General features: G+C 33.7%; 3 protein-coding genes and 1 non-coding gene across 9 annotated transcripts; 2 read left to right on the top strand and 2 right to left on the bottom strand.

Moving 5' to 3' along the window:
- The first annotated feature begins 815 nt into the window (after positions 1–815).
- On the top strand, positions 816–5,994 carry LOC105633149 (uncharacterized). Of its 6 annotated transcripts, none has more exons than XM_037636681.2 (3): positions 816–2,617; positions 3,623–3,879; positions 5,714–5,994. In XM_037636681.2, the coding sequence occupies exon 1, from the start codon at positions 1,183–1,185 to the stop codon at positions 2,527–2,529; it is 1,347 nt and encodes a 448-aa protein (XP_037492609.1). In that variant the 5' UTR covers positions 816–1,182; the 3' UTR covers positions 2,530–2,617; positions 3,623–3,879; positions 5,714–5,994. The 6 variants fall into 6 exon arrangements, with proteins under 6 accessions (XP_037492609.1, XP_037492607.1, XP_037492608.1 ...); XM_037636679.2 differs by lacking the exon at positions 5,714–5,994 and adding an exon at positions 3,957–4,245; XM_037636680.2 differs by lacking the exon at positions 5,714–5,994 and adding an exon at positions 4,016–4,245.
- LOC105633307 (F-box/kelch-repeat protein At3g06240) lies at positions 4,855–5,925 on the bottom strand. Its single transcript, XM_012215877.4, has one exon. It carries the CDS (start codon positions 5,923–5,925, stop codon positions 4,855–4,857), a length of 1,071 nt encoding a protein of 356 aa, XP_012071267.1.
- Positions 5,995–6,821: 827 nt separating the features above from the next.
- Positions 6,822–6,905, top strand: TRNAL-CAA (transfer RNA leucine (anticodon CAA)). The gene has a single exon. It is a non-coding gene; the product is annotated as a tRNA-Leu (tRNA).
- An 815-nt stretch (positions 6,906–7,720) lies between these two features.
- On the bottom strand, positions 7,721–12,280 carry LOC105633150 (reverse transcriptase-like protein). The gene is made up of 12 exons (XM_012215710.4): positions 12,121–12,280; positions 11,912–12,023; positions 11,707–11,770; positions 11,177–11,278; positions 11,008–11,072; positions 10,391–10,471; positions 9,980–10,059; positions 9,680–9,896; positions 9,321–9,376; positions 9,066–9,191; positions 8,692–8,875; positions 7,721–8,049 (listed from the first exon to the last, which is right to left on the bottom strand). Exons 1-12 carry the CDS (start codon positions 12,168–12,170, stop codon positions 7,924–7,926), a joined length of 1,263 nt encoding a protein of 420 aa, XP_012071100.1. The 5' UTR covers positions 12,171–12,280; the 3' UTR covers positions 7,721–7,923.
- Between the last annotated feature and the right edge of the window lie 123 nt (positions 12,281–12,403).

Genomic DNA, 12,403 nt, shown 5'->3' on the forward strand with positions numbered 1-12,403 from the left:
CTAAAATTTGAATCTAAGAAGTACCTTTAAAACTTGATAAGAAGCCTTCTACCCACTTCGTAGGCTTTATTGACGTAAGGTCTTCAGATACTGTATGGTTTCTACCGAAAATAATTTATTATTATTAATCTATTTGGAATACCGAATGATTTCCACTAAAAAAATATTATTATTAATATAAGGTAATTTTCCAACAGAAATTGATTACCATGTCTATTAACATAAGATTATACAATCATTCAAAACAAAAGAGCTTATTTAATTTCTCCTAGATAAGGACAGTAACAAAGTTAAGTCTGGAATCTTCCATGGACTTTAAAAGACTGGGGAGAGAGGTTATGAAGAATATTAATTTATTATAGTGTCTTTTTCTAAATTAATATTGCTATTGTATATGTATATGTATAAATTTTTAAACTTACAATCAAAGCTAAATTTATAGGAGGATGGAAACCATGACTCTCCATTAAAAAGAAATAACAAAACCATATTTCCTTTAAAAAAGAAAAGTAGGACAAGCTATTCAGGAAAATACTCTATTAATTCCTTTAAAAAACCTATCAAAACGACAGGTCGATATTTTTATGGCATTGGGCTTGTTTTGATATTGGGTTGGGTAGATTGTCATGTTTGGCCTTGCCGTGGGCTTTCTAATCAAATTTGGGGAACGACATGACTGATAAGTCATTCATTCACTTGAGACAATGAAATTACCGAACGACAAAAGTGACTGGCCAACGACAGCCCGCTGAGAAAAAAAACATTTCATTGTCCAATTATCACACAGTTTAATTTTTAATCGAAAGTGGGAAAAAAAAAAAAAAGCTACTGTTTGAGTGTAGGGAAGAGAGAAAATTCACTTTCATTTCAAAAGTAGTAAAACCAGATCACTTTCCCATAGATTCCCTGACTTTCTATCTAAATTTTCTCGAGAAAATCCCTCCACCATTATGCTTTGAGGAAACATCTCAGTCCCACGCAATAATTCTAAGTCACTTCAGGGTGAGTAATTTCTCTCTATTTTTGCTCATTTCGTTGGTTTCCTCATCTGTGTAGGTCTTGATTGAGCTTTTTGTTCTATGTAACAAAAATTAGTACTTTATGATGTTAGAGTTTCAAATGTTGAAGAATTAAGTGTTAGGGCTAGTGTTTGTGACATTGGTATCGATATTTTGTTGTGTGATGATGCCTCCAAGAAGAAAGAAATGGACAGAAGCAGAAGAAAAAACCCTAATCGAAAAATACGGAGAAATGGTCTCTAATGGGACCCTTGTAAAAATGAAAACTAGAGAAAAGAAATATAAACCAATTGCTTTGTATGTGAATTATGTGCATCATGTTCGGGATCCTATCGCCTATCCCTGGCAGTGGACATGGAAAGATGTGTCTACTAAAGTACAAAACATGAGACACCAATACTTGCTTGTTAAGCAAAAGATCAAGAAGCCGGAGCTCTCTGCTGTAGAAAATTCAGGTGGTGGTGGAGAATGTGGTAATGGGGATGAGTTTGACTGGGTAGAAGGGCTTACGCATTGGTCAAATTTTTTGCTATACAAGGAGGTCTTTGGTGATGTGCCTATTGCATATAGTGCTAATGGTAGTAATGGAAGTGATTTAACAGGAGTCTTGAATGAGGAGAGGGAAAATGGTGGGGGTTTGTTGGGGGCTGGTAGAGGAATGGAGCTTGTGGAGTTTGGACAAATGGGTAATTCAGCAGATGGGGATTTTGCTGGAATTGATGGTGGTGAGAATGGAATGCTGGGTTTAGGCTTTGATTATGAAGGAGAAGAGGCAGAAGAAAATTATAATAGTAATGATCGAGTACGAGAGGAAGGGGAGGATGGCTTCATGTATGAAGAAGTGGAAGCAAATGTGTCTAATTTGAAGAAGAAGAAGAGGAAGGTGTTGAAAGGATTGGAGAAGAGGGTATTTGGGTTCCTCTCAAACCAAATGGGACAGTTAAGAGACATGGAGGCTCGGTTTGAGCAACATGAAGCAGGGAGAGAGCGAGAGAGGCAGAGCAGGGAGAATATTCGAATTGAAAGGGAGCAGGAATGGGAAAGGAAGCTGGAAGAGAGGGAAAAAGAGAGGGAAGAAAGGGAAAAAGGTAGAGAAAAATTGAGGTGGCAAAGATATCAAGAATGGAGAGCCATGGAAAAGGAGAGTGAAGAGAGGGAAAGAAGGAGAAGAGAGGATGAGTTGATTCAAGAGAAAGAATGGGAGGAGAGGATGAACAGGAGGAGGTCAGAATGGAAGAAGAGGATTGATGGAATGTTAAATCAACACCGAGCAGAAATGGGGCAGATTCAGACCCGAATTCTTCATGAGCAACAAAACCTTACAAGCCAATTGCTTGGAATTGTTTCACAGTGGACTGGTCATCCAACTGGACTCTCTGATCATACCGGTGCTAGCAACCATTATCTTTCACAAATGATGCAGAATTTGCACCATGTGAATGGTATGGTGCATGAGGATACCAGGGTTGATGGAGATACTCAAGATGATCAATTTATTGTTGATGGATGATGCCTTATCTCAACCCCATAATCTTCTCGGCAAGCTTAAATAACAAGGAAATATAGTTCCTTGTTTCTGTTGGTGACAAGGTGTAAAGGTCAGAGCACTATTAATTGCATTTTATCATGTATTCTTGATTACATATGCTTGTATATCTATCTGTTCAGTGCGAATTTTAGTCAATAAGGAAGATATTTATTGGTTTAAATTTTTCTTGTAACTATATTTGTTAAATATAAATCAACTCTTTCTGGATCTAACTGTATCTCTTTCCTCTTTCTCTATTCCTCTTGTATTATTTACTTTGTTATTTATGTAGTGAAGGACCATAACAGACAAGTGAGTATGAAACTTTAAAGAGATGGAAAGTAGAGTTCAAACATGTGTATTGAGAAGTCAATATGGATAGTAGACTACTGGATATGTGTTTAATAAGTTTGTTCATGCCTGGAAAATGAATTCCTATCTTGAAAAAAAGAAGTCATTTTCTTTGACAATGGTTTAATTTTCAGTTGACCGTTTTAAACTTTTCTTTTGATCCATTTTCCTAAAGTACCTAGATAGCTGGATGCATTATCTGAGAAAACATTTTCCTGTGAGACAAACTGAACCTTAATACCCGAGTAATTGAGGGGATTTGTAATACGCAAGAGTACCAAGAGAACTAAAATTCTGTGTTACAATGGTAATACCATCTGCTTCATATGTATGTCAATAGAGAAGCCAATAGGACAATTGCTAGTCAATGTTTCTCAATGACATCCCAAGGGTATTTTAGTGAGATGGATTGATAATATAACTTTATCTGAAATTTGCGGATAAAAAAATCTTATTTGTGATATTAAAATTTTAATTCTCTATTTTTTGTCCATTCAAAAAGTTTTACCCCTATTATACTGTATAATAATGCAAAGCGTACCGTTCTTTGATATATTATTATTGACTGCAAGTGGAGAGACTCAAATTTACATCCATTCATAAGTGAGAGATGTTCAATTATGTGGAGACCTATGAGCCTCTTATCATTCTACTGCAACATGATGACTGACATAAACAAACTTTTCAGCCATTCTAACTCTCTCTTTGTTTGGGTCAATCTCAGTATGATTCCCTCTCCTTCGCCCTGACCCTGAGCTTAGACAAACTTGAAGATTCTTCTTCATGTTTTTGTTAGGAATCTCTTGAGAAATTCGGGCTCACCCATGCCCTCACCTCCCAACAGGCAAACTAGAAATCTTCTTTTCAGTTTCATATGCATGCAAGTGATTCCATGAGAAAATGCAAAGGTGCGACATTTCAGATGAAGAATAGAAGATTATGTGGAACGGCGTCGAAAATTTGCATGGAGACTTTAATCAGGTACCTTCTATTACTGTTGCCATTGAGTTTGATTTATGATAACATAACGTGCCTTTATCATTTTTCTTTTCCTATAGAATTTTCCTGTTTGGCTTAGCTTTTTGTTGTTTCTGCTTGCGAATATAATGGAATAAAGACCAAATGGTTGGGGCAATAAGTTGTAGCAGAACTTGAGAAGGAAGAAACAATTTCAGGTATAGCATAACTTGGGATGTCGGAAACAATGTTCTTCTAACCTGTTTCCAGATAAAAGCTGTCCCTCATGGGTTTTCTTTCAACATTAATTTCATACTTTTCCTGTTTGCAATAGCAGCATTGCTTTTCTGGATTAATAAAAACAGTTTTGATGTGAGCTTTATTTGGAAATATGTTGTAGACATCAGTAAAATGCAAAACTGTTGTCAGCTGCAATAAACTAATATTTCTACATTTGCTTGGATAGGTTTAAGCCAAAAAATATTGAAAACTTGTGATCAGATCTGGAACAGTCAGGAAAACATGTATTATAACCTACAAAATTACCAAATTAGGATGTTCTGGATGCATTGCAAGGAGCTTTCTCTCTTAGTTGCATTTGGGATTCTTGAATTGTTTGCATTTCACCTTGCTGTCAGACATGTCATGTCTCAATTTCTAAAGATTTTTTTTTTTTTTCTTGAAGAGTTCAATAGTGAAAAACCTATCACTCTGGATAAATTAATAAGCTTTGCAGAAATAATAAATTCGAAAATAAGACCTTTGAATCATTATTTTTAGAATTCTCTTTAGAATTGTGAGTTTCTGCGTGTAATAAAAAATAAAAAAGCTTCTATTATTTCAAAATCATGTTATTCCTGCTGGTTTTATATGTACAGTACAAGCAAAACAAAAGCATTACAGTACAAGCAAAACAAAAGCATTACAAAGCTTCTTGTAAGAGGTTCATCTAACACAACCAACAAAGATACAAATTACAAAACGTTCTTGTGTAATCTCTTAATTGTAGGGTGAAACTAAACTTTCAATATATAATTCTGATTTAGAATCCATATAATTTTGCACTTTAAAATGCTTAAATTTCCTGTCTTTTGGATTGTACAAGTATATTTCCCAGCCATCAGAATCCATAACAACTTCTTCATTCTTTGCCAAGCATAAAGGTATATTGGAGTAGCCACCAAACCCGTAATGAGGAAAACTAAACAGTCTAGTCCAAGATGCTTCTGTAGCATTCACATTCAACATCAAAGCCTCAAAACAAATTTCTGTATGTTCAACAAATATACATAAACAATTTCCTGAAATTCCCAAACTTAAATCGTGTGAATTGACATCATATGGTAATGTCATGACCTCCTTGAACTTCTCCTCAACTATATCAAAAGCAACAACAAAAAAAACTTCGTTGTTGCCACTTTCTTTTATTTCTAGCCAATATAGAGCTCCATTCCAATAAAGTCCTGATCTTCCACAAAATTGAGGAGCTAAATCAGTGTCTTCAATTCTTCTCCAAATTCCAGTTTTTAATGTATAAAGTTCAAAAATAGTTTCTTTAGAATCATTAGAAGTAAAATGGCTAGCAAATAACACTACATAATCATCAGTAGAGAAATTATACCCTAGACCGTGGAGATACATACCATAGCGAGCACCATCAGGTTTTGGCAATTCCTTATATTTTCCGGTAGTCGGATTCCATAAGAACATGCTTCCATATGCATCAAGTAAACAAACCAGGCCATTACAAGATCCTAAAATTCCAACATAAAAATCATTAGGAGGACCTTTCACTATCGCAGGATAGCGAAGTTCTATTACTGCATTACTGATATCACCATTACATGGTTCTTCGAAGTCTACAGATTGAGGCGGCCAAGTTGAGAGGAGGACTCTGTAGCAGTTAACATTGTTATTGTTCTCCATTGCTCTTTTCAGTTGGAGCTTGGCGAATTCAGGATCAGAGATTATAAATTGCCATGTTTTGCATACGCATTTGAATCGTATCAGAGGCTTGACAGGTAACCTTGAGAGTATTTCTACAATGAGTTCCTGAGGTAACTTGGGCATGACTGATCTTTCAGCTTGATTTGTTTCTTAGTTTCTGTTAATGCTCTTCAAGGAAATTTAAATGATTAATCGTCGTCTTCATCTTCATCTTTTGTATTAATACTTAGTCAAACGTCAATCTTTCTCATTCAAAGTGAACCAGTCAATCATTTGAGACAATATCCAATTGATCCCTGAATTTGAACTTTATTCTGATTTGCCCCCTAACATAAAATCTGATTGACCTGTACACACGTTTCCTTTGAAACTTATCTTTACATCAATTAGTAGGTCATCGCTTTGCAAATTTTCAACCATCAAACTACGATTAAATTACGTTCTGTTTTATATAAAATGTGAAATGGACATATCTACAATTGTCTTTGTATATACTGCAACAATAATTAAATCTTAATGCTATATTAATTGGAGTTCATTATATGAATCATTTTCGTTCTATTGATTATTAGATATTAAAGCATTTTGTAGGAAAAAAGAAAGTATAAATTGCATTTATACCCACCTCATTTTCTTATCTTTGGACCAAGATTTTTATATTATTTTTATTTTTAATAATCTAAACGGCACTCACAGTGTTATATGAAATTATATATATTTACTAATCCAGTGCACTATTTATTCTAGTGGCTTGCAAACAAGAACAATTAAATTTTTTACTTTCTTGCAGCCAAACAATCGTGATGGTTCAAATGACAAAATGGTTCCTTCAATCAAACATACCTAAGATGTAAATAAAAATAGAGTGCAAATATAAAGATTACATTGGCACTTCTACAAGTATTTTCCTCGTAAGTATAGTACTTTAAGAAATATGAATAAGCGTTTAAGGAGTTGGCAAATAAACAAAAATATATAAAACAAGTGATATAAAATTGTAACAAACTATTTTTCAACAGGTCAGGATGGCCGAGTGGTCTAAGGCGCCAGACTCAAGTTCTGGTCCTCGAAAGAGGGCGTGGGTTCAAATCCCACTTCTGACAATTTATTTTCATATTTTTTCTCCATATCTTTAAATGGTTATTAGTTGGATTTCAATTGTGAATATTCATTTATGATTACTTCTTTTATGATGAAAATCCATTACAAAGTACTAATGATGTTTTAACTAAGTAATTAGATTCAAACTTGAAAATTAACACCCTAAAATTAACTTTGCATATCAATGAATCATAGCTTATAAAGTAATGGCATTTTCTTATTTTTAATTAATACCTTTCTAGTAATTATACAAAAGAAAGCTTATTTTGTTGCAAGATTTATGTTATAATGTTGCCTTAAAACGTATTTTTCTTAAGACTTTGTAATTACACTTATTAGTGAGGTAATAATAATTTAAAAAATAGGCCAAAAAATCATACTTATTTGTGTATACCCATTATAATACCCACTGATAATATTTTATAAATCTATAGTTACAATATCCTAATGTTTATTTTGGAGTTTTAATTTTACTATCTAATATATAAATGGGCTTTCAGCAGCACAAGGTGCAAGACAATTGCTACTTTAACCTGCAATGAAGTACATTAACCGAGCTGCCTTTTTGCTGTAACCTCACATGCTTACATATGTTTTTAGTAGATTAACGATCAGTTAAATTAACTTATCAAGCTAAAAACAATCGTCACAAGAACCATTACATTGAAAATTAATAAACAAAAAAAAAAAGAGGACAATTCTAGTGCACAAAGCATCCCACATATAGTCTTTGGGGAGGATTCATATATGCAATCTCCCCCTACTTTTAGAGAGAGGCTGTTTCCGTGGCTCGAATCTATGACTTACAGATCACAAGTTGAGTAACTACTATTTGAAAATTGATTGACAACCATAAGAAAATTGTGCTGCAAAAAATATCATTCCGGCACATCATCGATGAGACAAGACGACTATTATTTGGAAGAAAGAATGTATTCAAAAATATATACAATATAGACCAAATGCTGAAAAATCTGGGAATTTATAGTACCCTGTGATAATCTAAAGTTAGAGCAGTAGTCACACTTTTGGAGCACTGTCTGAATGCAGTTGTAGGCGCATTTGTTCCATAAGTAGCTTTTCAATTGCATCCACAAAGCTCAACAAGTTAAGCCGCATGTGTATGTCCAAGGAATTAACCACTTCCTAACCAGAAGAGAAAAACCAAACGGAAAATGAAAATCAAATACATGGATAGCGGATTATCAGTTGTACCTTGCTTGGAGCATTTTGCCAGAAGCTCAATTGAACCTACAATTCTTTGGGAATAAAACAACAGGCATGCATACATCATCCTTAACCATTTTTCTCTTACTGTGAAATCAATTTATTTTATTTGCCAATCTATGGTCGAAGAAAATCATCCATCAGGGGACATAAGGTAGTTCTCAAGATAGTATGTATGTATGTACGTGGAGGGTACTAGAGTTTTAGAGCATTAACAAAATTTGCCTTTATGATTAAAACTTGAAAAACTCGCTATGTTACTTGGAAATTGGTATTATTCAAAAAATTGTGAATTGTATAATTTATATATATATATATATATATATATATATTATAAAATATATTTTTTGAAGGCAATATGCAGGCTTTTATCAAAGTCAATCTTGCATTTTTTTTAATTGTGCTTGTGCCATCTTGAGTTCTTAAATTAGAAAAATAAAAGAAGAATTGTTATCATATATGAATGGAACTTATTTGGCAACTAGGAAATTCTACTGGAGGTACCATGATGCTTCAACTTGTGAGAATATTACAATTTATCCAAAAGCAAAAATTACGCACCTCAACCTTGCAAAGAAAGCTTAATGAAATCTCTTTTGAATGGTTATCTGAGCTTTTGAGGGACATCAGCTTTAGCGGAGATTTTGATAAGGGCCAACCTTGACATAACATTATAAATGCATCAACTCCGCCAACCAAATGAGCTACAACAATCTCATCTCTATCCAAGTACTCGAATGAGTGCCTGCATTAGGAGCTAAGTTATTCTAAAATCCACAAAAGCTTTAAGAAAATAGAGAGCTACTCCAAAGGATCATGATGTTATTCACTAAGATTATCATATATCTGCATCAATCTATTCATATCACCATAGGTTTGTGTCAATTTCAGAACCATAACACTAGAAAACTTTACCTTGAATATAGTAGCCTTACCTTGATTTATTTGCATTCTTCACCACTAATCGTCTCAAGGTGCACTGAATGATTCTATCTTGCACTTTTCTTACAAACCATTCCAATGAGGACCTGGTTTCCACAAACGACGAATGTGAAAATTGCCTACAACACAGCAAAACAGTATTTTCCAATGAAACTAAAGCAATGGATTTGGGGAAGCATTAATGCTGATACACCATATCGTTAAGGCAAGATGGATAATTATCCCGCTCACATAATTATGAAACAAACCTGAAAGATTTTGCAGCATCAATGATATCACCTATGAATACATCATTTGGAAACATCTGAATAAAACTGACGAGAGTCAGAAAAATATCCCAGGATCCATCAAATAGCAATAAATAGGAAGGACAATATCAGATGGCACGCATACAGAAGGAGAATTACAAAACTCCTCCATCTGCAATCTAACATTATGTAATGTTTTCAATTACAAACTGCGTTTAACCATATAATACTGTAGGAAACCATTGAGGTCAGCCATCCTATTTTTTTTATTTTCCTTTCTCCTTCCTTTTGCTTTCATCAGTAGCAAAATGAATGAGGAGAATACTGAATATCATTTTAGGAGAAGTAAGTATCCACACCTCAACATTCTTGAGCTCCATAGTACCATTAACTACTTCAATCAGCAAGTCATGATTTACTTCAGATGGCTCAGCAGTGACTTCAATCTTCTGTTGGCACAATAACTCTTCTAATTTTGGAAGATAGGTCCGCAATGACAATCTAATACTGGTTCCATCAAAGTCTATGACTTTTAGTCCTGACATAGTATCTTCAATTTGTTCTATAGTATCAAGCCTGATAACAATGATAAACAAACATGTAAAAGAGTCGTGCAAAATATATTAGCTATAAAAATAAGTACAGAATCAGTTGGTTGCCTTTTGAAAGTAGAATCAAAATCTTGTAAATTCTTCAAAATTACTTTGCTTTCCTCAATCTGATTATGAAGTTCCAAAATCTGCAAGGTTGGTGAACATACCCATAAACTTGTATTTGAACAGCAACAAAGTGAAACAATTTCAGAAATTGACCAAACAATCAGTAAGTAAGTAAGCAGAATTGCCATTAGCTCTACAAACTCAAGGTCGATAAGGATTGCAATACATTTGGATATGTACACCAAACATGTACACATATATGTAAGTACATCTGTATATTATCACACATCACAACATCAAGGTGGTAACATTACATAAATGTTATGAGTCTGCCCACACAATTTTAAATTCTAACATTACACTGGGTGCAAATAATAATGACAGTAAATTGAAGGGTCATTATAATAATACCTCAAACTCATATTCTCCAAGTTTATTTGTTGAATTTGATATATCTTCTCCGCAAGCATGCTCTTTTTCTTTCTCCATATCCTTACAAAAGATACAGAAAATGGGATGTGAGGGACTAAAGAAGTTCTTATATATTGAGGAAAATTTATACAAAACACAGATTGCAATGAACAGAAGGTCAGATTCTAATGCATTTCTGATTCTTGGTTCTAAATGTTGGATTCAAATTAAAAGCTCAAAGTAACAAACTTCAAGCACATAACTAACACCTCAACATGTTCTTCTATAAAGCATGTGGAAGTGATGGTATAATAAATCATGGACGGAATCAATACTTGAAGTGCTCCTAGGGAAACAAGCTGAGCTTCATGCAATAGTTTATATTGTCGTCCAGTTATTATATCTGAAGAAATAAGAGTGACACAGAATTTGAGGGGAATCAAAAAGGTTAGTGGAAGTTCTTGTCAAAAGTTGCTTTCTCTATTCAATTGGAATATTGATAAAGTTTCACTAATCTAGTATTAAGAGTTACAATCATAATTATGTCAACAAAATGATGTTACTGCTAAAGAATCTTTCTTGAAAACACTAGCATTTCCATTGATTAGCTAACCAACCTGTAATGCTGCAAAATCTAACGAACACTTCAATAATTCAATATCATTCTCCAATTGAACAGAATCTGGAAACATAAAATGACCTTAGTTCAGCAAAAACATGCATACCTCCATAAATGTGTCTGCTTGCTAAATGTTAAAAGTCAGAATAACGATTATAAATTTTGACCTTCCATATGGTTTCTTGTTAGAACCTCAATTTCACTGGATATCTTAGCACTCTCAGCCTCTGCTGTGTTGAGTTCCTCTTTCAAATGCTCTACAAATGCATCTGCATCAACACATGCCCTAATCTAAAATCAGAACAGGAAATAGATTCTCACATTCTAACATAAAATTTCAGGTTCGCAAATATAAATATTCTAAACTCACAATTATTAAATCTCCAAAAAGAGAAAATAAATTTCAAAACAGGCTGCAAGAACTCCATTTTGCCATTAAAAATCCTCTTAAAGACATGCGAAAGCTACTAAATCAATAAGAATAAACTAAACACAACCTATGATAATATAGATTTAGTGCTGCCTGTAATACCCAAAATTTATATAAATTGAAAGAACTCTTACAAAATTTATAAGCATCACTTACCTTTGAATTTTGAACAGGCATCCAAATTTTTTAAAAATGAGAAATATTAAAAGGGTTAAACTGCAATGAAGGAAAACAAAGGAGGAAATAAAAAGAGAAATACAAACTTACCCAGATCTTCAATTCCTAAGAAACTGAAGTCAGAGCACTCAGACACAATTTGTTGCACTTTACTCTGCATAAAAAATAAAAATAAAAATTCTGCCAGTTATAGTTAAAAAAGATATGCAAGTAAACAGCGAACTGTGGTGCAAAAGAAAATTAAAAATTAAAAAAGAAAAGAGCAGGAAACAATGGAAAGGATTCAAAAGCTGACCTCGAGCTGAAGAGCACAGTCTTTTAATAGTTGGTTAGAATCTGAAGAGGAAATTTCACAGACGATATCTTCATTGCAATTACTGTGAATTTCTTCGAGCTCTCTGATCCCACTGAAATTAAAGCGCGCAAACAAAAAATAAAAACTTAAAAAAGTAAATTGTATTGAAACAGAAATGGAAATATTTGTATATAGAAGGGGAAAGAAACCTGCGAAGAGAATCAAGATCAATTGATTCTGATGAAGAAATGGTTTCCATATCTCTCTCTCTTTCTCGGAATCTGATCTCCCGCTCAAGCTACACGATGCAGGGACGCAGGAGCGCAGTGTATTTGCTTTGTATGGAAAACGTTTGAAACAAAATTTAAAAATCGGGATGAAATTGAAATTGAAAATGGACGTGGGCTCAATGGGCTTGGCGGTTTGGGTTTAGGTATTTGGTCCAAAATTGCCACTGAAAAATGGTAAAAAATAAAGGATCCTGTGGCACTG

The sequence above is a fragment of the Jatropha curcas genome, chromosome 7, assembly GCF_041381405.1.
Source record: "Jatropha curcas cultivar XTBG-Jc1 chromosome 7, XTBG_Jcur_1.0, whole genome shotgun sequence".
NCBI lineage: Eukaryota > Viridiplantae > Streptophyta > Magnoliopsida > Malpighiales > Euphorbiaceae > Jatropha > Jatropha curcas.

Excerpts from the sequence above, each read along its gene's own strand:
- LOC105633150 (XM_012215710.4), bottom strand. The coding sequence starts at position 12,170 with ATGGAAACCATTTCTTCATCAGAATCAATTGATCTTGATTCTCTTCGC. Across the intron at positions 11,771-11,911 it reads ACTGTGCTCTTCAGCTCGAG|AGTAAAGTGCAACAAATTGT; the intron begins GTCAGCTTTTGA and ends TTTTTTATGCAG. Across the intron at positions 11,073-11,176 it reads AACAAGAAACCATATGGAAG|ATTCTGTTCAATTGGAGAAT; the intron begins GTCAAAATTTAT and ends TTATGTTTCCAG.
- LOC105633149 (XM_037636681.2), top strand. The coding sequence starts at position 1,183 with ATGATGCCTCCAAGAAGAAAGAAATGGACAGAAGCAGAAGAAAAAACC.
- LOC105633307 (XM_012215877.4), bottom strand. The coding sequence starts at position 5,925 with ATGCCCAAGTTACCTCAGGAACTCATTGTAGAAATACTCTCAAGGTTA.